General features: G+C 38.7%; 1 protein-coding gene across 2 annotated transcripts in view; it reads left to right on the forward strand.

The window, feature by feature from the left end:
• Window positions 1-23,377, forward strand: part of LOC131846476 (neurogenic locus protein delta) — a 38,408-nt gene extending 15,031 nt beyond the window's left edge. The window contains exons 3-8 of one of the 2 annotated variants that reach the window (XR_009357676.1): window positions 8,382-8,442; window positions 13,509-13,766; window positions 18,841-18,901; window positions 19,066-20,436; window positions 20,904-22,930; window positions 23,090-23,377. Coding sequence is in view for 1 of the 2 variants with exons in the window: in XM_059195791.1 (XP_059051774.1) it covers window positions 8,382-8,442; window positions 13,509-13,766; window positions 18,841-18,901; window positions 19,066-20,436; window positions 20,904-20,997 (1,845 nt within the window). In the remaining variant the exon portion in view is untranslated. Of the gene's footprint in view, window positions 1-8,381; window positions 8,443-13,508; window positions 13,767-18,840; window positions 18,902-19,065; window positions 20,437-20,903 lie in introns of both variants that reach the window. The other variant, XM_059195791.1, reaches the window with a different exon arrangement.
• Window positions 23,378-23,679: the final 302 nt, after the last annotated feature.

The following is a 23,679-nucleotide window of genomic DNA, read 5'->3' on the forward strand; positions in this document are numbered from 1 at the left end:
GGAATTAATTAATCCCATTCAAACATACCTTGAGCACAATAAAATATACTTTCGCGGCTGTTATCCCAGATGGGATAATCAGAGGCATTGTCAACTGCCAACTTCATTGTGAAGAAACACTTGATGTCTACACTTTGCTGTGTAGATATATTTGATTCCAATACAGCAGGAAGTGAGTCTATATACTGCCGTCTCTAATTAAATTTGGTTTGTTATCAGTATTTTTGTCGGGTATTTCACGCTTACTTGCTTAACTACGGCCCTGTATGAGTTATTGAAAGGGCAGTAAAGCTCTTTGACCGTCTGATTAATGTATTTGTGTCATTTAGCAAAGAAACATACATCTTTATTGTGGAACAAGTAGACTAAGCAACAGCGTAACTAATTCGAGAGATTGTTACTTATTTTGCATGTTTCGTAAATAGTTTCACGCTCTAAATAGTGGCATTTGTATGAAAGTATGGAGTCGCCTTGGTTAGCCTAACCACATGTGGACAGCACTTTGAAATTTAATTACTTATATTTATTTGCAAGAGTACATTACGTTTATTGCTTTTAATGCAACCATTAGCAATTTCGTATTACATACCTAGAACTTTTTATTGTTCTTGTAGTTTTGAAATTTAAAAGTATGGAATGTAGTTTAAATAACTTGATATGATTTATTCATTCTAAAACTACATAGAAGAATACAATTAATAGTATATCTTCAATATGAAAAATGTGAAAGAATTTTTTATGTTTCACAAATAAGCAAAAAGTTTCACGCGCATTCCCATAGCTGACAAACGGATAAAGTGTGGAGAGTGTTAGAATTATCATTTAGTATTGACGTAGAATTAAAAATTCTAAACAATGAGAATTTTGATGTCAATTTGCGAAAAGTTTAAAAACCGTTGTGTATTCGTAGAAATCAACGCTCCAGTGACGTCACACTTCGATTCGTATATCATAACAATAGTGCGGTAAAGCACGCTACGACGACGACATATCGCCGTTTGTTATCCATTGTCGCTTATGTGAACTCTGTCACTTTTTACCATGCTAACGGCTTCTCCAATAGAAAGTAATTAACAGTCCGTATCGCTTCACGTTAAGAAACACGAAATATATAGCGATACCAAGTAGGATATAAATAAGAATTATGCTGTTTGTAATCATCAAATACATTATTATTCGATGTGCGAACTCGTTATGTAAGTTTCCACGCATTGGAAAAACTTAACACCGCGCGGATCACATCGGGTTAAATTCACACTAATACACAATATGATAGTTTATATTGTAACACGATATTTAAAATGCATAGCCGTACAGACTATAAGCCATATACCGGCACTTCCGCAGCGTTTTTTATGAAGAGAGAGCTCTTGGTAATTTCCTTTATTTCAATCCGCTCGCGTCGAGATCCTCTTAAAATACTTACCCCCGCATCCGCTTCTTTTAATAAAGTATACCGAAGCTATGGAATGCCTCGTTCGATCTTGCTCCCTCTGCGATGCCGTCTTTTATCTCAGTCGGACGAGCATCAATTAATGTTAAACAAAAAAGCATCGCAAATGAAATTCCCCGTAACAGACCGAGGATCACGACAGCGCCTGTAAGCCATTACAATAGCACTTGTAACCGCGATTTCGTAAGTCTCAAATTTAAATAATCGGAGCGTGTATAATTAAAACGCTAGTTGCATTGTTCGAAGCCACTGCACAGCTATTTCGGCAACCTATCAATTAACGAGCTCACCTTTTCTTATAAATCCTAAATAAACTTGTTACCGCACAATACGATTGGACGTTCCAATAATTTTGGTCACGTCACTGTCGACCGTCCGTGCTAAAATAACAATGCTAAAGAAATTGGTTAAGTCGAGATCCTAATAGCGATTAGTTATAGACAACCAGATAAAGAAAATAAGCTCATCAACGCAGTGAATAGACAATAAACTTTACTGGTCTTGTTATTACAGAGAGCATCTCGAGTTCTCAAGCCGAACGTAAAGAAAACACTCCTTTTTCAAATGGACGCTCGTTTACGGTCAGATTCTGACATTTTAACTGCGTCTCTCTAACATTTATGAGCACTAATAAAATTGTTCAAAGAAGCCGATTTATTGTGGTAGTCGAAATATAATTTGCTGCCAATTTTTTCTCAAAGCGACAACTTGAGAATTTAATAATAGAGCGACGTCAATCAAAATTCAAATTAAGAATTAAATCCAATTGCGAAATGAAGTCTTATGGTGAGTCATAAAAAAAGTCAATATTATTTCTTACGAGTGGAATCTCAGGTAGCACGGACTATGTTAATCTTGACGAACCCTTAAATCCGCGGTAATCTGCGTGATGAAATATATCTACCCACAGTCTCTCTACTTTATTCATCACACGCGCTCGTTTTCTAGGAATTATGAGTGGCGGTGTGAGCTGCTCACATACTCGGCTTGTATCTGTAGTCGCGCAAATAAATCGTCGCGATTATTTAGTATGGGAGGTGCGCCGGCACTTACGTTCATATGTACTTCAGCGAATTTATGGACATATCAAAGGTCGATCAAACGATGGGAACCACCACTAACCAACGCAAAATCTACATAAGTCTACATTAATTAACTTCGATTGTTTTACAAATCCCTATTACGAATGTAGATGCAGAAACTGTTTTGGTGATCTTGTCGATTGTAGAAATTAGTCTTGTTGTCCCGGATATTGTGTTTTGCAAATGTACATAATATATGTGAGATACAGCAAAGATTCCACTTTTCTATAAAGGTGTATTACTCATCGATGTATGCGCGCCTAGTTTTACTGCTCATATATGCAAAGTAGATTTGAAAAAATAGAGATAACATCAAAAGAATCATGTCGAAACTTGTATAAGGCTGTACACATCATTCTCGGATAAAATCCGGATGAACTGATCATGAGAGTGTTTATTTTTAATGCGGTTTCGGTTTCAACGCATTACCCTTCTCACGGCTTATCAGATCTACCGTGGAGTCGGGCCGCGGATCGGGTCCGGCGCGGACATCCCCAGATTTGTTAAACTTTATTTTTTGACTCCCATATACCTATACTTCATTGAAATCGTTTCGTTGTTTATGGCCGACATTTTCATTTTTGGAATTCTTCTGCTGCTCGCTGGGGCCGCACTCGGGCCGAATGCCGCCGATGCCGTCCGAAATTAAAGCCAATGTTTTCGTTTTTCACTTCGCCTCGATTTAAAAGTCCCGAATTCCGTCGTTGAAGTGACTTTTTTCGCGATGATTGTAATTGAGGGCAATAAATTGTAAATGTCTGACTTATTTCGTGTCTCATACACCGGACCGGTCCGGTCATTAGCGGTAAAAAAGTGGTTACGTCTGTTTTAATGTTTCCTAGCTGCGTTTCGTAAAATAATTGTCACAGATATAAAAGTATAACATTTCGTTTAAGTTACGAGCGGCGTTTCGTATTTTTTTAATGTTTCCCGGTAAAGCGGGCGCGGTAATTAATCCTTTCATAATGGTGCACTAAACACTCGGGTTAATTTTTCTTAGTGCACCTACCGCCATGTTTACTTTCACGATCCAGGCACACCGAGTGTGGCAACGCTGCAACATTATTAACATCTCAATTTTATGGTTAATTTTATGATTGGCGTGTGAAAATTCCTGACAGCCACTAATTGGTGTGGAGTTTTTTGTAAGTAAGTAATTAAACAATTGTGCATCGATTACGCCAGTTCTCCCAGGTAATATTAAGCCGCTGACAAATTTCGTGAAATCGTAAGTGAGTTATATTGCGATATTATTTCGATTGTTTCAACAATTCAACAATACGAATTTTTAAGTATGAAATTATTTGTTTCCTGTGTTTAAATCCGGTTGAGATTGTTTATTTAATAATACTTTAAACAACGTTCTAAACATTTTTCTAGCATAATTGCCATTATATCATTTTTCCGGGGTTATAACGTGTCGGAGCTAGTTTCTATAAACGCCAAAAATTGAGACCACACATAGTCAATTAATTTAGTTACTAATGCAAATGCTTCTGTCCAATTATCACAATAGAAACTGTAGTATGTTTAACAACAGTTGTCTAAAAAGCTCGTATAAACGAAGTGCGTTTAATAAATCTCTCATGGTAGTTTCGAATCAGTTGGCACATTTCCAAAATGCTTATTACATTATCTGAGATAACATAATAATGGTTTAGCTTTTTAAAATTCTTTCATGTTATTCTTTGTCGTTTGGAAACATAGCATATCACTCATTTTGGTATTGTAAATACAGGTATACATTCAAACTCGGAGAGTTTGAATGGGAAGAGACATATCTATAATCTCTCTCTAAATCAACTCTTATAGTCTAATATTTTAATGGAAAATGGAATTAAAATTTACATGAACTTTTGGACGAAGATAGACGTTTTGCACTTTAGTAGTTACGTATAGAAACATCGCTAGATTTAATAGACTGTTACTCTGTCTACAGACTCTGACTACAAACTATGGCTATGGATTGGACAGTACAATAGGCTCACCACAAACAATACTTGCTCGTTTTTAACTCGAAACTGTTTAGCATTCTATACGTATGTAGTAGCGACGCCAGTAAACTCTCGACCTGGATACTTACACCAGGACTTTTCACAGGAAGTACCTCTTGCACTCACACCAGACAAAAGGTCTTACCTTTCTACCTAGTTAGACTTAACTCAGTTTATTTGCTAATCCAGTTACATAAAAAACCTTAAAATGACATTAGATTCTCGTTCGCAAATTCGTACTCTGGTTTGCTCGTGATTCACAGGTCAACGTACTGTGCAATCGCAGATGCCAAAATAGAAGCAGATAAACTTAATTAAAAGCATTAATAATCAGAATTAAATGCGTTCGAAACACTTTAATAAAGAAACTTATCTGCCAGACATTGAGATTTGCATATGTTTTTATTAATTTGACGCTTGGCACACGGGGCCACTCTAATCTACCTATCGACATATGCATTAACTATTTTTAACTCTAATGCTTATGTAATAATAATCAAATTTCATTAGGCCACAGGAAAACCACATCTATTTGGATGGAACTAAAAAAAAAACCAAGCGACTTTACCACGCGGGTACAAAGTGTGAAATATGAAATCACGACTCTTCCACTTGCCCGTGTATTTGAGTTCCAAATATCTTCTCGTGACGAAACTTGAAAGCTAACTACGGTAATATCGTTTTTGTTATGGGTTTTATGAATACTTTCGATATTGTATCAATATTGACCGAATAATCCACCATCCGTACTGTAACGACCTTGTTCTATTTATCGTTACATATCTAAGTAGTAGTAAGTACTTGCATGGCCAATGTTGGCCGCTCTAAACCTTATTGCCGCGTACCCTAAAAGCTGGTAAAGAGAAAAACTTCACAGAGGTATAGTAATAAGTGTTAACGGAAACAATTGAATGTCCCCCACATCTGTTGCAATTTCTAAAGAAATAAACATTAAATAAACAATAGCGACCGAAACACGTGTCAGTAAGATTCACAAATGCACCGACCCAATACCTTATTATTTCTTTTGTTCGAAAGCTGTAAATCCCAAACAAATGGCGCTTACAAACAAGAGTCACAAAAGTACAGTCTGTTCCCACGTATCGACGTACCCTTAAACTGGGTTCCTTAATTAATAACGAAATAACTCCGAAACAGGCTCCGATATGGAAGTAGCCTCTTTAGGAACCCTCATAAAACGATTATCAAATAATTCCCCAGCATTGAGACCGCATGATATGATTCTATTGGCTCGTTTAAGTCTTTAATACAATTTAACGCATCACATTCGAGGGATAGAATTAATGCGTCCCGATATGGCTCGATCTCATATATCGATATTGTGTTTTACATCGTAAACATCTTTTAGTTTTAAAAATAAAAGATACGTCCAAATTAGAAACGGTAATTTACACTTTTATGGCCAGTATATTATTTGAAATTGGAACAAACTGCAATGAATTCGAATATGATCGACGTGAAATAAAGTTTGTTGGATACGGGCGAGTATATTTCCTTAATTGCTAGCTAGCTCCAGTCTGTGCTCATTGTACAGTACCAGGTCGACACATCTATAAAGGCTACCACCACACGTACGCTTGCGTCGGCCGCTTTTTATGGGCTACCTCGAGAGTCACTGTCGTGGGAACCAGCATTATACTTACAACCGGCCACAGCTGACCGAAATGCGCTCTCCATACTCGATTAACAAATCAATACACCGTACTATACTTGCCATATTTGATCGGCTAAACGCAACACAAATCATAATAAAATGTAATGACAACTGTCCTTCGCTCCTTATTTACACCGAGTAAGGTTTACGATAAATTGACATTTCGGTACAAACACTGATAATTATGTACCGAGTGCGTTTAAGGCTCAAATTTGTTTGGTCACAACACGTCAGCCTGTTTAGTATTCAGAATCAGCCGATAACACGTCCGCTTGTATTGTCGCCGTATTTAAAGAAAACTTTTTATTAATTCGTCAAAACCTTATATTATACCGAGAGCTCTAATGAGAGTTGATGAGAAAAAGTTACGGAAAAACGTTCACTTTTATAAAACACCATACGAGGTGGGTTGGGAAACGATGATTTCTAGTATTGATTTCTTGCATTGTTCATTGGAAAAGCTACATATCAGTTCCTATGCAAATAGAATCATTGTTCGCCTATGCAAATGATGTTTTCATTCATCAAGACTAATTGAGTACGGACGACATCTGTCAGGAAAAACTGAATCACTCTTTAAGAGTAGCGGAGTGATCAAATTAATATGGTGACCCTTCGTATCCGCCGTGCGCAGCTGCAGCCACGACCCGTGGCATGCTTATTGTAATTATAATACTGTCTCGAATTCCGTCCATCCGTCTTAAAATTCATACGTATATCATCGTTGCAACGCTCTCGTCAAGTTGGCTTTTGTTGTCCTTTTCAAGTACTTTGAAGCAATTATTGAACATATTTTACCTACAAATATATTTACAGTAGCTTTTTGTGCAATATTTTTAGGACGCTAGTCACGCCTACATTCGTGCAATTAAATTTCCATTACACGAAAAGTTAGTAAAAAGGGCTTGTTGGTCTATACATAAGTAACGCAATCTATATTTAGTAGAATTTGCAAAATGTATGTATTTTTATACATTTTAGTATGAATCTACAGTATAAATACAAATTACATACCCTTAGTCGTCTTTTGGTTACGAGTAGATTGTTTTCAAGGCTACTGATAGCTACAAGAACAGTGAGATAGAGAATGCAAAACACATGTAACTATAACCCGTGACGGATACATTTTTGCATGGCTACTTTAGAGCGGCTATCAAAACCATCGATAAGTAAGAGACGTGGGCGCCCGAAAGGTGTTGACTCCTTCCTTATCTTTTGTAATCGATTTTCGACTGCCGTTTCGCTCCTTATGTAAACATCGACAAATGTCAATAGCTCACTATCTGATACGCACTCGTTCTCGATTTTTTATAAAGGCACGGAACCATTACATGATCCCATATTGGGCGAGTTAAGTACGCACGTTTGTCGTCGTAAGCCTGCGTATTTTTATCCCGTACTGAAACAATTTCTGCCATCTGCTTACTGGTTCACCTGTCTATCATATGCCAATTTACACCCCACCAACATACCAAGAATGTGACTATGTTATGAATAAAGGAAATGTATGAAATACTAAGGGGACTGTTTTAAAGGTCTGCATTCAAAAGGATATGTCATTATACCTTGATTGGACGAAATATGAGAAATAATCCATACACGATATTTTCTAAAATATACTTAGTTAAAGTAAAAAAATTCAAAGAGGGAACGCTGCCAGTATCTTCGGAACGTTGCCTAAAGGGACCCCTTTTAATAATATATTTTAGTCATCATATTATATATTTTTTTAAGCTTTTTACTTTTAGGTTCTTAGTTGTACAATTAGGTTATGTAAATACTAGTAATAAATACGAACTATAAAACTTAGTTAAATGTTTTGCATTTATGATGCAACAACTGAAAATAAATTGTCACGTGTTCATATTATGAAATTCTTATCAATTGGCATTATGGCCAAATCAAGTATTCTACTAGACTTGACGGGTGAAATTTCCAATATGTATTGATGAATAATTTCTGGGAATAAAACTAAATGTAGACATTTAGATAATTTAGTAATACGGGAAGTTACATTGATAATCCGAACCAATATTGCGTTTAGAGATTAAATATTCCGTTATCCGTCCATATGATTGCTTTTTCGTGATTTCCTGATAAGTTTCACATTACTTTCTTGTGCAGCAAAGTAATGCAGACTGTGATGATTTTTATTAATCCGTTATTTCTCTTTCCAGGGCACATTCTCGCTTATAGTCGAAGCGTGGCACGACACCAACGAGACGTCAAGATCTGACGGTGAGTGTTTTCTTTCTAATACGATTATGATAAAGAGGGTCATGAAAATCGCTTGTAAAATTCTAATCACGTCGCTCACGACTCACTCGCATTCAGGTTTCACTGTAATTCTGTGTGTTTATCGTGCATTTAACGGACAGTATGTATATTTGAATGCTCATATTATCATATCGTGGAAGACAAAAATGTTCCCATGGTGTGGACGATTGGTGTTCAGGGCACGCGGCAACGCGCGTGATTCGCTTCGCAATGCTCGTCGTATTCTAATAAAGTCAGCCTTCTGTAGGACGAAAATTTAGTAGAAATGTTCTAATGTATTCTGATGGCCGTTGACCGGCAGCATGGGCGAGTTATAACGCAACACCAAAAAAATAGGCGAATTGTATTTACGATCGCGTTTTGTTTCACACGCGATTACTAATACATGAAACGTTTAAATTGGAGATGCCATGTGCACGAATAATATTAGATTGTTATCATTAAAACAATCGATTTGATCGAATAACTTGTGCTTATTCCATTCGACGATGCCACGTTGAGTCGAAACGCCCAATAAAGAATCGACAGTTTACGGCGTGCATGCGACATGGCGTGACCGAAAAAACCATTCCGAATGAAATGTACCGGGCCTGCTCATAAATACATCATCATGATAATTCACTTCGTGCATCGATACGTAACTACATCACGAAAAAACCGAAGAATCTAACATACAAGTCGACTTTTCAAAAATTATAAAACAATCCGCCGCGAAAACTGCCGGCTACGCCCATATTTTAATTAGAATTTCATCCTGCTGCACTCTGACCGACATAATTACTACTCCAGACCGAACAACAACCAAAAAAACCGGTGATTTACTTAGACAAGATTCGGAGATACGACGAGGTGTGTCTACGGGTCGGTACAACGAAAATCATTAGCGTCCGCGGTGGATAGCTTAGTGGACGGGTATATTTTTAATACGGCTCGGGAGCGATGGGCGGCGCCGTCTTACTACCGAGAAATGTTACCAACAGAAATCTAATCAACCATAATAACAGGTTACAAGAAGGCCGTTTGTGTTCACTCACCATCTACTCACTGGGCTAATGCTTAATTAAATCATATATGATTTTTTATCTAATATCGATATTAGAACAGCTGCAATCTGAATTTAAATCGACCGTGGCACAAACTAATATTTTTCGACCCTCGTATTTCAATTTTCATACTCAAGACAGTCAACGAAGAATAGGACCACACGACTAAAGAATCTAATATATCATGGAGATAAACACACAATTGTATTTTGAATAGTTGCTGGCTTCATAGAGATAAATAACGAAATTCCCGTGCTAACAAATACAACAATAGCGGCTGGCGATGCTGATGTTGTCGCTCGTTTCTTCACCGAAATCTTTTGTGTGCGCCCGAGGCGGGCAAGGCCGCACCTGGTTCATACTAACGGGTCGGCGTATTGTTTACCCAATGCTAAAAAACATTCTTCTGAGGGAAGTAGCTTTTAGTTTACACTTCATCTTTCGTCGTCGTTGTAGGGCTTCAATCGAGTAAAAAAGCACGGAAGGCGCTCCGGAAGGTACAAATTTATGATATAACAGGCGCTGTAGCGTTCTCAGGAAACGTTGTCGACAGATGCCAAGCACATGCTCTCGGATAATAGGTGGGCACACTTCCACTGTCTCGTCCTGAACTCTGTTTACTTAGCCGTCCTGTTTACGATTATAATATCGCTCTCGCTCGTACAGGCGAAACGGACGATAAGCGTGTGAAATGTATCGTTAAGAGATTCGTAAAGGCAATTACTTGTAGTGTGGTGATCATCACAACTTGCCGCGGGCCGTGCTACCGATCGCCGCCTGACATTACACGACCGAGATGCGATTATCGATACTGTTATGTTGTGACGGCAGCTTATCTCGCTTTCCGGCCGTGCATTATTAGTCAGTTTCAGCCGCTCCTCGTGTGCGTTCCCAGAGCTTTCGCGTCTATTTATGATTACTCACTGTTAATTAGCTTTCACAAAGGTTAAACGTACCACGTCAGCCGCTTGCATATGTAACAACTACATTACACAATCCTCTGCATTTATCGAATTCTCCGCGCGGAACGAAATTGTACATTTTCTTACTAAACAATGAGATATTTAAAATGAAGCGCCCTCAGTGTCGTATTGCGCGAAATCCTTTAGAAAACAACGTTAAATTGTTTGTTATTGTTAAATTGAAATCCTAAATGTCCGATGCAGTCTATCATCGAATGGATAAGTTATTTATGTAGCGCGACTCCAATGTGCACTTAGATGTCAAATAAATAGCCGATGAGCGTAGAAGTGGACAGTTTTATAAACAAAAGAAGTGAGTAGTTTGTGTACACAGTCCATTGATGAGATGACCGTTTCCCACAACGCCGGCGGCGCACCGCGACCGGCCGGGGCAGGTGTCCGAATCGAGAAGTGGAAATCGAGGCAGCGGCTAATGATGCGGGTCTCAGCTGCAAAAAGTCGTCGAACCTTCGCACAGCACTGCGCGTCACCGATTTCGATTTCGTTCAACGCCCACATCCCACTAATTAGACTATCAGCACAATCCAGTTTAGGCGTTAGACATGAACGTCGATCTAAAAGCATAATGAATGAGAGACCGATATCCGGCGGCCTTATTTATCGACCGATCGATCGATCATCACAGCGGAAGCCACCTCGCGTGATCGCATCCCCAGCGTTTCCCTAAATTCGCGTTTTGAACATCCCAAATCGGCCGCGTCCGCCTCCGATAGCGAAGCCAAACCAAATTATCGGTTATTTCGCTTTCTTTTGTTTTTGTTTATTGGCGTTTGCCGTTCGGATTTATTTTCATTTTATTTGTAGTGACCTCTGGGCCCGTAATTACACGTTATCTGACGTAGCGGCGGCGCGGCACGTACCCAGACTTACTGCCCCGTTCTTCTTTAAATGTGTTATTTATTTGTGAATCGGAATTACATTAATAGACGCGATAGCCGGGTACACCTTCATTTAATATCGTTACGGCTCTGAATTAGGATGATGGGTGTAATTTGTGCGGTTGTTTCGTGGCACCAAGCCGACGAGATTTTGTTGACTTCACCAGATAATAGTGAATAAAAACGTCATACGCTATTTTCTATAGTTTATTTTTAACTTAATATACATATGTAGTTTCGCTGAGTCATTACATGAAACAATATTTATGACTCATAAACAATAAATTGTAAATTGTTACGGAGAATATTAAGAGTTACAAGTTACCATCAAATATTGGGTATTATTTATTAATTATCGTGAGTGATAATTTTATATCCTCACATATGCAAGACGCAGCCCTACTATAGTTGAACCGCCAAGTGCACGGTTGCCATAATTCTCTGTTGCACATTTAAACTAAATTGCACACAGCGCCCGCATTCGGTTCCCACACGTCATTTTTCTAATTCCCTCCGAACTCAGAACACTCGAGTGTAATAACGTTTCTCTGAAGTCTATCTTTTTACACTCGCATTGTTTATTAACTTTGTAGGAAAACACTACAAATGTCATTCTTGTTCATAAGCGAGACGCGAATTGGACATACATTTTTCGCTATGCTGTTAATTGGTTTTTTAAAAGCATTAATCGATTAAACTTCTCGATATTCATCGATACCGCTGTATATTTATAGTATGTAAACAATGTTGACGAATCGGAATTTGAAATCGAATACTGTAAAGGGTCGAATGTTAGTATAGGGAATCTTATCAACACTTACTTATACAACCAATTATAAATGATTAAAAACATTCCACAATTTTTACTCCATTAGAATTCGTCTTGAACTTATACACCTACCGTTGCGTCTTTGACTAAACTGTTACTGGCATGTTCATACTGGTGTGGTATCTTTTAAATTTATTGGTCAGATACAATCGTTGTAAGCTTATACCTCATCGGTAAATCGTGTGCATTACAATACATTCGAATATTTCATAAGCGATCGCGATTATCTTTACGATATTACCCGTCTTCGAATTTGTAAATAAAAATCAATCGGAATGGAATTGTTAGATTTGAGTTAAACTGTCGACACAGTCTCATTACTGAATACGCGTTATCTCCGACACCCCAGACAACAAAACAAAGAACAGTCGTATCGAATACCATACGCCACGAAATTAGTAGGGATCGATCGTTTTTATATACCTTTTAATTTTGTTTCGCGTCTGGTTTAATTTTATCTGCTGTCGGGATTACCGGCTTAGGAATGTACCATCGAAGCAAAGAGAATAAAAAACGGGCATACACGACGAGAAATAAATAAAGGTAGGAACTGGTCGGGGCTGAGATTTCTCAGCATGCCTTCGACTCGCCACTTACAGCGGTTTGATGAATGGAGTGGCAGTTTTTTTATAAGCGACCGTGGGTAGTTTCACAGACCAGTTTTTGTGTCTCTGTTATGTCATCGTTACTGCAGTGACACTGCATATCCTGGCGTTGAGAATTGCCGTTTTTCGCTAGTTTACCTATTAACGTACAGGCTACTATGTTACAAAAGGTATGTAAGTAGTTAAAACTATTAATCAATCTTAGAACGGGCGCCTCCGTCAAATCAAAACAGTGAATCACGCTTGGGAACAATGAAATCTCACGGTCGAATGCGGGCGTCAAACGAGCGACGTTAACAGGTCAATTTACTTCTGGAAACCCTTTCCCACGATGATAAACAAATATTTGTGCATTTAACAGATTCTAATCTAATTAAATTATCCTTAGATATCAATTCTTTTTTATAATGTTTATTTTCAAAACTTTAAGATTTCATAATCATTTTAAAACAGCTCATACGATGAACGCTTGACTGCACTCCGGTTATACTAATATGGAAACCCAACCGGATCCTCTAAAATTTCAACTTGTTCTTTAATACTCATTAACTATATCACAGTAGTTTGATTCGCTTTGTAAAACTAAAGGTATCTTTTAGGAAACCATATGCTAGCCACGAAACTCTTGAGTAATTGTCATGAGGTATTTCAATTAAGCGCTATCTTTACACATCACCTTTTGATTCTAGATTCGCTGATCGCGCGGATGACGAAGCAGAGTATAGCTGATGTTGGAGGTCCTTGGGTCGAAGAAGAACAAAAATGGGGGAGTGTTGGAGGTCCACACTTGAGGCTTTCTTACCGGGTGACGTGCGCGGCGCATTACTACGGGACGGGCTGCGAGGTCCTCTGCAGGCCGAGGGACGATGGCTTTGGGCATTACACCTGTTCGCCTACCGGGGAAATTGTGTGCCGACCCGGATGGACGGGAGACTACTGTTCGAAACGTAAGTTTATTAATATTTATATTACTGTGAGAAATTTTTACGATGATTCAAAATACAAAGATATAAAACTATTACAAGCTGTGCTTAGTTTGAAGATAGATGACGGTGTGTGTATTGTCTAGTTTTTTTTATATTATATACCTACGAAGATATTTTTTTCATTTATGTATTCTCCAGTTAAATTATCAAAGCTCTTGTATATTCATACTATTAATCTATTACTTATAATCGCACGCGAAAATCTTTCTTAAATACTCTTTTTTACGTCAGAATCACATAAGATAGTCTCTGTTCACACAGATGAAATAGATGATATTGATGTGGGAGGAAGCCTTCGCAGTAGGTCCATTGTACTTTACTCATATGTTTATATACTGTATAATTTCGAGTGGTTATCATTCATCATAATCGAGTTCTTTATATTTATATTTACATCTTTATATTTACATGAGTTGGTACTAATTATTATTTGATTAGTTGGTGACGCGTGCCGTCTGTAATATGTAATTACTCGAATAATTTATATACTTATACTATTGAATCTTGCTTGAAGTATATATTTAACTACCTTCCGCTTGCGTCTTCGTCCACGTGATCGCTTACGTCTTTTTCCATATTACATTTTGTAAAAATTGGTTAAGACGTATAAAGGCATTTATGATATTTATAGTTGTTATCAGCGATATCGTCTGTACCACCTATCATCCCCTATATCACATCTTTCAGGTTATATTTCGAAATAAACGATGGCCTATGTGCGTTCTCGTAATACAACTTATATGTATGTCAAATTATACTAATTACTGTTCTGTCGGTTAATCATCAAAAATGTGACAGACCGACAGACACTCTTTTGCATTTATATCATTAATACGTATTTATACTTAGGAAACAAGGCCAGCATGGGCATTATTGGGTTCCTTTGCTTAGGACACTTTTTTTCGTATTACTCTAATGCTGGGCGCAGCTGGCCTTAACAGCTTCACCGGACGATAAGAGACTGCTCAACCGTGGGACCGCAATGAGTTGTCATGTTAAATAGATCATATGCGTAACCTCACATTCCTATTGTTTTAAATATGTCACAGCCCCCCCAATTCCCTCTTCCTCATTAAAGTCGGTGTGACATTTTTTGCGTGGCTTCCTAATAAGTACTTAATTAAAATGACCGGCCTTCTGCATTAGATACTGGAATAGATACTGAGATAGCATATTTATTTATTTCTTTAATATCTACTGTTCTTTACAATCGGTTCCGCTCGCACTTGTTTTAAAAAAAAATAATATCATACAATATTACATACAGAGATATTGTAAGATCATCACTCCGTTAATTAATATTATAAATTCGAAAATGTCTCTGTCATTTTGTTGCTTTTTGACAACAAAATGGGTTAATTAAACTTAACATATAATACCATTAATAACAATATAAATCTGACAATCACACGAAGTCACAGGTATCAGCTAGTAGCGTGTAAAATGGAGGCTTGTCGCAATATTTATTCAGCATTATAAGAACATTTCATGTTTGTTGGTGATGTATAATTCACGAATCATAATGATTTATTGTCACAATATCTCAGTCGTTAATCATTGTTTTAATTAGTTCATACACACATAATTAAATATTGGACTATATATTATTATAACATCACGCCAAACTTTCTCTGGACATAAACATTAGTTTATAAACAGCTGTAATCTTATGTAAGCTGTATGATCTATCTGTGTACCAAATTAAATAAAGAAAACAGTATTTTTCGCATAAAAGAGAAACAAACATCCATCCTTATACATTTTTGCATTTATCATTTTAATAGAGTAGTAGCAACGCAGTATGGCTTCAAATACTTAAAGCAATAGTTGTCCAACTTGATGTATAGGTATAATTATCGTTAACACTCAGCTACGAGAGGTAACCGTTCTAACAATAAAACATGAACTTTCCTTAAAAATATCCGCTCTTAAAACCACATCCAATTTCATTAGTGGTTTTTCTTATAAACGCGGTCATCAAACAGACGCATGCCATTGACTTTTTAGGTGAATTTGTAGTTTAGAGATAATATTTCATGTTTACTAAATTAACAACTCTATTTAAAATAATTCATATTTCGAAATGCAAGCCTTTACACCTCTCATAAACTTTCTTCCGTCAGCCAGCCAGTTGGCATGAGTATGTGAGTGTGATCTTACAGGCGTGTGGTCCATGTTTGTTTTCCTTCATGAATGCGTACCATTTGTAAACAAAGCAATCTACGGCAGCGCATCATTAGCGACATTCACCGATACTCGCTTTTATGAGTACCATTTACCATTAATAAATACGTATGAGCGTTGACCAAAAAACATATCTATACTTTTCAAACGTCATTACGACGTTCTGACGTATGTTAAACACATCGCGTCGTGTATTGTAAAACAAAGCGGTGCGTCTCGAGATGCATTGTGGCCGGGCGGATGTCGCGTCGCAATCTCGGCAGCCCCACCTGCCGCCGCGTTCCCACACTCCGGCGCCGCAAAAAACGCGCCCGACAGAGACCGACGAGTTCGCTCCGCGTAGCGCACCATCCTGCTTGCACGCCAGGGCTGCCCGCCCGCTAGCCATGCGACCCTGGTACTTCCACGCGTCAGGATAAGCGCGAAATCACAATTTTCTCGACGTTGTAAACAAATGAGAATGACTGTCGTCTTAGAAATACGAGATGGCCCCAGTGACAAAAAGTGGCGGGTTATTACGATGCACGTGTGAACGAAACTACTTTGCAAACGTAAACGGTCATAAGTTACATAAACGTATGGCAATAAAAGTCTCGCCAACCCTATCGGTAGAGTTTGTATCGGCGATTACGAAAATGTAAAAGCGAGAGAAGCGGCCATAATGAAATGAAAACAACGATATACACTCGCTCACACACACATCGGTCGGCGGCCCGCAACACAGATGCCGCGAACCGGGTCAAAAACACCTTTAAACGAGAACTGAACACCAATCGAAATAAACTCTGTACTTGACCGTGTCACGAAACTTGCCTCACATCTGCCGAACGGTATCTCGCCTTCTGGGAAAGCTTAACAATCCAGAAAAACTTATTTGCATGTCCCAACAACATTATCCAGCATCCAGTTCTCATTCTTAATGATAGGGTAAACATCGCGCGAGGAGCCTTTACGCCCGCTTAATTTCAACTAATAATAAACGAGAGTAAAGTTCTCACGAATATTACTTTCTGTATTGAATCGCGAATCCCACGCGCTCCTAATTTCCGTCTTGGATAGGAGGCAGATGTGTAAAACAGTTAAATATTTGCCAGGGCCCGGATACGCGAGATGGTACAACCTCGGGGAAGGTCGCTTTTTGTCGCCCTACCTGGCCTCGACAAAGGCCGCGAGGTATATGTTCAGAAGTTCAAACCTTGGTCGCAGTGCGGCACGCTGCTAGCCTTTCATTAGAAATCGATACCGTTCGTGCCCATTGATAATTAATAGCTCTGCAGGAGGACAACAGAACATCTTCCCCGTGGCTTCATCGAGACCACTTACAGCCATATTATTAGTGTTTGGAGTATAATTTTTACGACTCCCGTTTTACCTACCGCTCGAGGGTCAAGATAAGCTCAAGTGGGAGTGCATTGAAGTGGAGAGCTATGAGCAATGAGGCGCTTTAAATTCTTTGATCTCCCTCAGATGCGCCGGTGGTGGCGCCGACAATTATTTTAGTTTTATATATAACATAACCATAACCCATGAACTTTGATTATTAATTTATTGTAATGGCCACAAAAAGGTCATGAGAAGAGTATTTAAACATTTAAACTTGGCTCTCGAAAGTGTGAACGGCTATGTGAAAGTGTATTGTTATTTTTTCAGTTCGAATATAAAACAATAAAACGCATATCTACAACAATGAAATGAATATAAATCCCAAACCATTTTACTACTGTCGAACTTAAGCCGATTTGCGAGTGCTCTGTGCAAGTTTGGGGCTTTGTGTTCAGTCGGCCGTGTTTAAACCTATATTACTGTCTAGAGAACGCGCAGAGAACGCTAATCTGCTTTATTTAACTCCCAACTTCCAACCTAACCGAGATCAGAAAATCCGCTTGAATTTCTCTACTTAATTGAAACTTAGCAGAAATTGCTTCCTTGTTTAATTTAGAGTTTAGACCGAGAATATAAGCCGGCTCACATTTGCATTTAACCATTATTGCTTAGTAGTTATGATCAAGATGGCGTCTAGTATTTTTCTAGTGAGTTAGGGGAATAGCAACGGTCGAGTGACGGTTAGACTCCCCGCGCTATCTGCCCCCTTTGTATTCGCTCCGATAACTTGCCCATGCGCACCCGACCGATACGAGTCAGCGCTGTTTCTTATTTCCATTGAATTTTATTGTTGATCATACATTACTACGTTTTAAACTTGCAATATAAGCCCTTGCTCATACTTATACAGCAATGCATGTCGACCAATTGTTGCCTATCCACACTTTCTCCGTATATTAAAAGTTTAGAACAGAATAAGGCTCTCTGGAGTAAAGCACGTAAATCACACAGTTAACGATGCGCACATATTACTTCCATAATACATCATCTGTCGGTATAAATTTTTTTTTAAATGAATAACTAAACTAAATAAATAAATGACACCTAAATAAAACTCCTGCTATTGCAGTACTTTTAAATATCAAATATTTATTGAATACTATATAAGTACGTAACATACAATTTATACGTAAAATAATTAATATGTATTATAAATTTTATTGAGGATCGTGTTGTAGTCGCGAAGCGCGAGCTGGTGGGAGATAAATAGTTTGTGCGCGCGACCTCGCCCCCGGCCGGGACGCTAACGAACCTCTCTCTTTGTTGCACTCACCGTGTCCTTTGCAACGAAACTGCACGGAGATTCCAACATTAATACGAGAAACTACACTCGAGAAACGATCTTCAGCCGGAAGATTAATCACTGCGCTCCTCATGACTTCAAATTAAAAAAATCCATTACTTAGCTATCCTTTTGTAAGCCCTTTGTCTTTGTGATGCGCTAACGAATGTATTCTTTTTGTTGCAGCGAAATGTCTTCCCGGCTGCGACGCAGAGCATGGCCACTGCCTCAAGCCCGACGAATGCATGTGAGTATCCACTTCACACTTTTGTGCTAAACACTTAACGTTGCCTCCCTCTGCGTCTACATCATTCATCCTCCTCATTGTTCTCTAAGTGAAGAAAGACACGCTTTTTAAGCCCTTGTTATCACGTATTCTTTGTACTGATGAATATTTTCCTTTGATTTCAGATGTCATTCGGGCTGGGTGGGCGAGCTCTGTGATCAATGCGAGCGACATCCGGGATGCGTCCATGGAACCTGCTCAAGACCATGGGATTGCATATGTGAGGAAGGATGGGGTGGCCTGTTCTGTAATCAAGACTTAAATTACTGCACAAACCATCGCCCCTGCAGAAATGGAGGGACGTGTCACAACACCGGACAAGGAAGTTACACCTGTGTTTGTCCAGCAGAATACACCGGACCCGATTGTGAGAAAAGTCATCACTCTTGCGCTGTAAGACCTTGCAAAAATGGAGGAGCATGCGTTCCAGATGAAGGCGGTGAACTAGCCTGCGCTTGTCCATCGGGATATGAGGGAGCACGTTGCGAAACACGAAGACTTACTTGTGCCGATCGACCTTGCCGTAATGGTGGTACTTGCGAACCTCGACCTTCTGGTTACGTATGTGTATGTCCAGCTGGCTACACAGGAATAGACTGTGCGGTGGAAGCCGATCCATGTTCTGCTAATCCATGTCGAAATGGAGCAACATGCGCCCGTGCCGGCGATGGGTTTAAATGCACTTGCAAACTTGGCTACAGAGGCAACCGATGCGAAATCGATATAGACGACTGTACAGGTATTATATGCGAGCACGGAGGAACATGCGTCGACTTGGTTAACGGACAACGCTGTCAATGTGCGCCAGGATTCCTCGGACCACGATGTGAAACTAGAGTCGACTTGTGTCTTGCCAAACCCTGTGCTAATGGCGGCGAATGTATGGTTCTCGACAACGATTACGAATGTCGATGTCGACCTGGTTTCGCTGGCAAAGATTGCAGTATCGACGTAGACGAGTGCGCATCATCTCCTTGTCGCAATGGCGGGACCTGTCGAGACAGGGTGGACGGATATCATTGCAACTGCTCTCCAGGCTGGGGTGGCAAATCGTGTACCGTTCTATTGGCAGAAGCAGTATCCAAACCTGCCGGGGGACACTTAAGAAGAATAGGCGATGACACACCCGAAGAAGAAAACTTAACGAGAAGTCATGTGGCGTTAATAGCAGCATTTTCCGTGGCGGTACCAACGGCGGCGCTCATCGCAGGTGTTGCTGTAGCCTGCATAAGGCGGAAAAGGAAAAGAGCCCAGAATGCTGCGGACGCGGAAGCGCGCGCCCAGAATGCAGCGAATGCAGGCGGCGGCGGACGCGTTATCCGCAACACGTGGGGGAAATGCGAGGGACCTGTGCCGGAGTGCCAAAATGCACACAACGCTGCGGCAGAGGAGTGCAAGAGAAAGACTCTAAACACAGAGAGCGCAGCGCGATTATTAGCAGCGCTCGACCCTAGGTTATCGCGGCTCTCCGCCGACTCAGCGTATTGCGCCAATAGGTCAGTATCACAATGTGCTTATACATATATCTTCACACTAGATTCCTTATGGAATAGCCAGAGAGAACTGAGTGCTAAAATATTTTATACTTAAATAAGTACCGCTCTTGTTACATCCATTTCATTTCTCTCTTAGGCTGCGGTTCATTTAAATTATTTTTTTATACCACCATAGTATGTCTGTTCGTTCTCAGTTTTAACATTCATTCAATAAGCCTGGGTCGCTGTTTCATGTGCATTCAATTTTACTGCGATATGTTACTGTAAACCACTGCAAAGAAATTAATGAAACCTAATAATTATCATGTTAATCCATGATTCAACAAAATTGTTTAGGAACTTTTCGTGTCACGAAGATATAAACATTACTTAATCAAGCTATAACACCGAAGACAACAAAATATATTCACCCCCACAAAGCTGATGACAAAAATGATGCCTATTAACCTATTTTCTTTTGTCCACAGTGATACGTCGCTAGTGAAACGAGCGTTAGAAGGCGGAGGGGTGTACGTTTTAGACGACCATTGCCTACCGCCGACGTTCGCCACACAAGTGTAGTGCACGCAAACGCGACAATGGACGTTAAATAACTTATTTATTCACAACGGACGCTCGTGCGATTCAGGCTGTGCGCCGCGTGTAAATATAGCGTAAAGTGTAAAGTGACCCCTGTATAGACGGCTAGTTTTAAGAATTCGGATGTATTTATTTGTGAGGGCGATTCGTACCCCATTGTAAATAGAAACGGCGGAACGGATCGTTTTTCCGCCCCTGATCGGCAAGCGTCGCCCAAGTGACACTGCCAGACTGATCTAGAGATAAAGAGGCGCGCGCGCATAACATTGTGGTACTAGTTGATATGAGGAGTCTGTAATGTTTTGCGCGTGCGCCGGTTGTAGTTAGGGTTTCGGGCGAGGACCGCGCGAGCCGTGGGGCCAAGTGGACCACGTCCACTGTCTGCGATCTCTGTAGGTAAGGTGTGGCGGCGCGCGCAGTGTCGGTCCGCTGCGCGGCGCCGGCGCGGACTCGATGCCGATCGACCGGTGTACGTAACGTCGTTACAATACACCTCCATTGTAGAATTAAATGCATGCAATAGTTTCTACATAATTGCCGTAAACTGTTACGCATTTCGCATCTAGAGATGCAAGATATTTTATGAGCCGTTGTAGTAGATTTTATCTCCTTTGTATTTACTATGAAATTTAACACGCTCAGTATCGAGTCTGCGAACATTCCACGCCACTAACACTATCCCTCTAGACTCGCACCAGTATAAAAGCCAAACCGTGCGTAAAGTAAGATTTTAGACTAATTTATAAAAAACGCGAATGATGCGTTCATCAGTTTTACATTGATTTTTTGTGATTGACTAATTATTGTCATTGTTCCTATGATTTATTATAGTGAAAGTATTTTCAATTAAAAAAATCTTGTTCAGGTTTTCTTAAAAATCAACATAGATTTTTTTCTTTCATATAGTTTCCGCTCTTGGAATATTAGCACAGTAACAAGTACGTTCCTGCGCCGAGTCAATTTGTACCGCGTCTATATCGCGAGATGTGTTCCCCGCATGGACCTGATACAAATTGTGCTCGGAAACACAAAATGTTAAACATCACGCACGTAATTAGTCCATAGGTTTTAATAAATTCTGTACTTATAAGAAACAAATTGTCGAAACCTAAGTCATTGTGTATAAAGAACTATTAAGTTTTAGAATTGTAAGAATATTCTCCATTACTTACGTAAGAGTACTGTGACAATATTAAATGACATTAGGCAACATAGGACGAGAGGGCATTCTGGTTGTTTTAACTTATTTATTTTAATAGATACAGTTCTCGAGTTATGTTGTGTTTATATAGATTCCTGCTTTTGATCATTCGCACATTCTGTTTTAATTTGCGAATAATTGACGCGGAATCGCTTTTATGAAATAATTTATGTTAACTTACACTTTTATGAAACACTTGTAGATATTATTTGCTAAGTGATAGACGTTACCTCTTATGTTGCCTATTGTACTAGAAAGTAGATTAAAAAATGGTAAATCGACAAAATTATATCAAACTATGAATAGACTGATGATCAATAATAATTCTTGTATTTAATTTTGTAAGATGACAAAATGTAAGTTTAAATTATGTGAAAAATAGAAATGCATACCATAGCAATTGTACTAAAATAGTGAAATAATTTTGTACTTAAAATTTGATCACAGTAAAACTCTTTCATTTTTCTTTTTGAGGATTTTTAAATTAGGAAATTTTCTTAAAATATGATTCTATGAGAGCCAATAAAATGACAGTATTTTTAATTAATTTATTACATCTTTATAATTATTGTGAATTCCTTAATTTTTAATATAGAAATCATTGTTTAATTATATTTTTGATTATGTTTACAATTGACTGAAGCTAAATTGTCTTCTTGATTATTGGACACATTTTACAGAAATCTTTAATTGAATGCATTTGTGTCGAGATCTGTGAGTATACTGAAAGAAATATTAAAATCATTCCATTTCTAACATTAAGTAGCATATTATATCCTTTTTAAATCTTATTTTTAATCTTTCTATTTTCTTATATTGTTTATTTTGCATGCGAATTCAATTCTGATTATTCTCTCTTTTCGTCCATTTTAGGGCAAAGTACAATAAAATTGCCTGTCTTTATGTGTACTTTTAGTATATTCACATTCTTTTTAAATTTAAAAGAAAAATGAAAGTAATCCTCAATAGAAGAGAAGTAATAATTCCATAGATGTATTATCCCAATTGAAGTGATGTAAGTTCACCTCCGGTCGCGGGCGGGCCGGCGCGGCGGCGGCTCGCCGGTGGTCGCGGTTTCGGTGATAAATTTGCCAGCGAGTGTATGTGACGAATGTGTAATTATGTGCAGTGATGCAACAAGAAATAAAATGTTAATAAACAATTGTTACAAAAGATTATAAATGCAATTTCATTTCACTCATCGCACCATTTTTAATAATAATGATAATTTATAGTTCACAAAGTAAACGAGTAATCGTTACCTAGTGGTAATATTTATAAATAAAGATGAAAAACTATAGCTGTTACTAATCTTATAGACAAGCAAAATCAAGCCTAGCCTGATTCAACATTACATGTTTATATCATGATATAATTCAGTACTTTAACAATCTGGTATGAAGAACAAAAATATTCGTCGCAGATTTAGTAGCATTTGTATGTATATGTACGAGAATGCACTT

This window comes from Achroia grisella, unplaced genomic scaffold (genome assembly GCF_030625045.1).
Source record: "Achroia grisella isolate CSIRO2021 unplaced genomic scaffold, CSIRO_AGI_Agris_v1 utg511, whole genome shotgun sequence".
Classification (NCBI taxonomy): Eukaryota; Metazoa; Arthropoda; class Insecta; order Lepidoptera; family Pyralidae; genus Achroia; species Achroia grisella.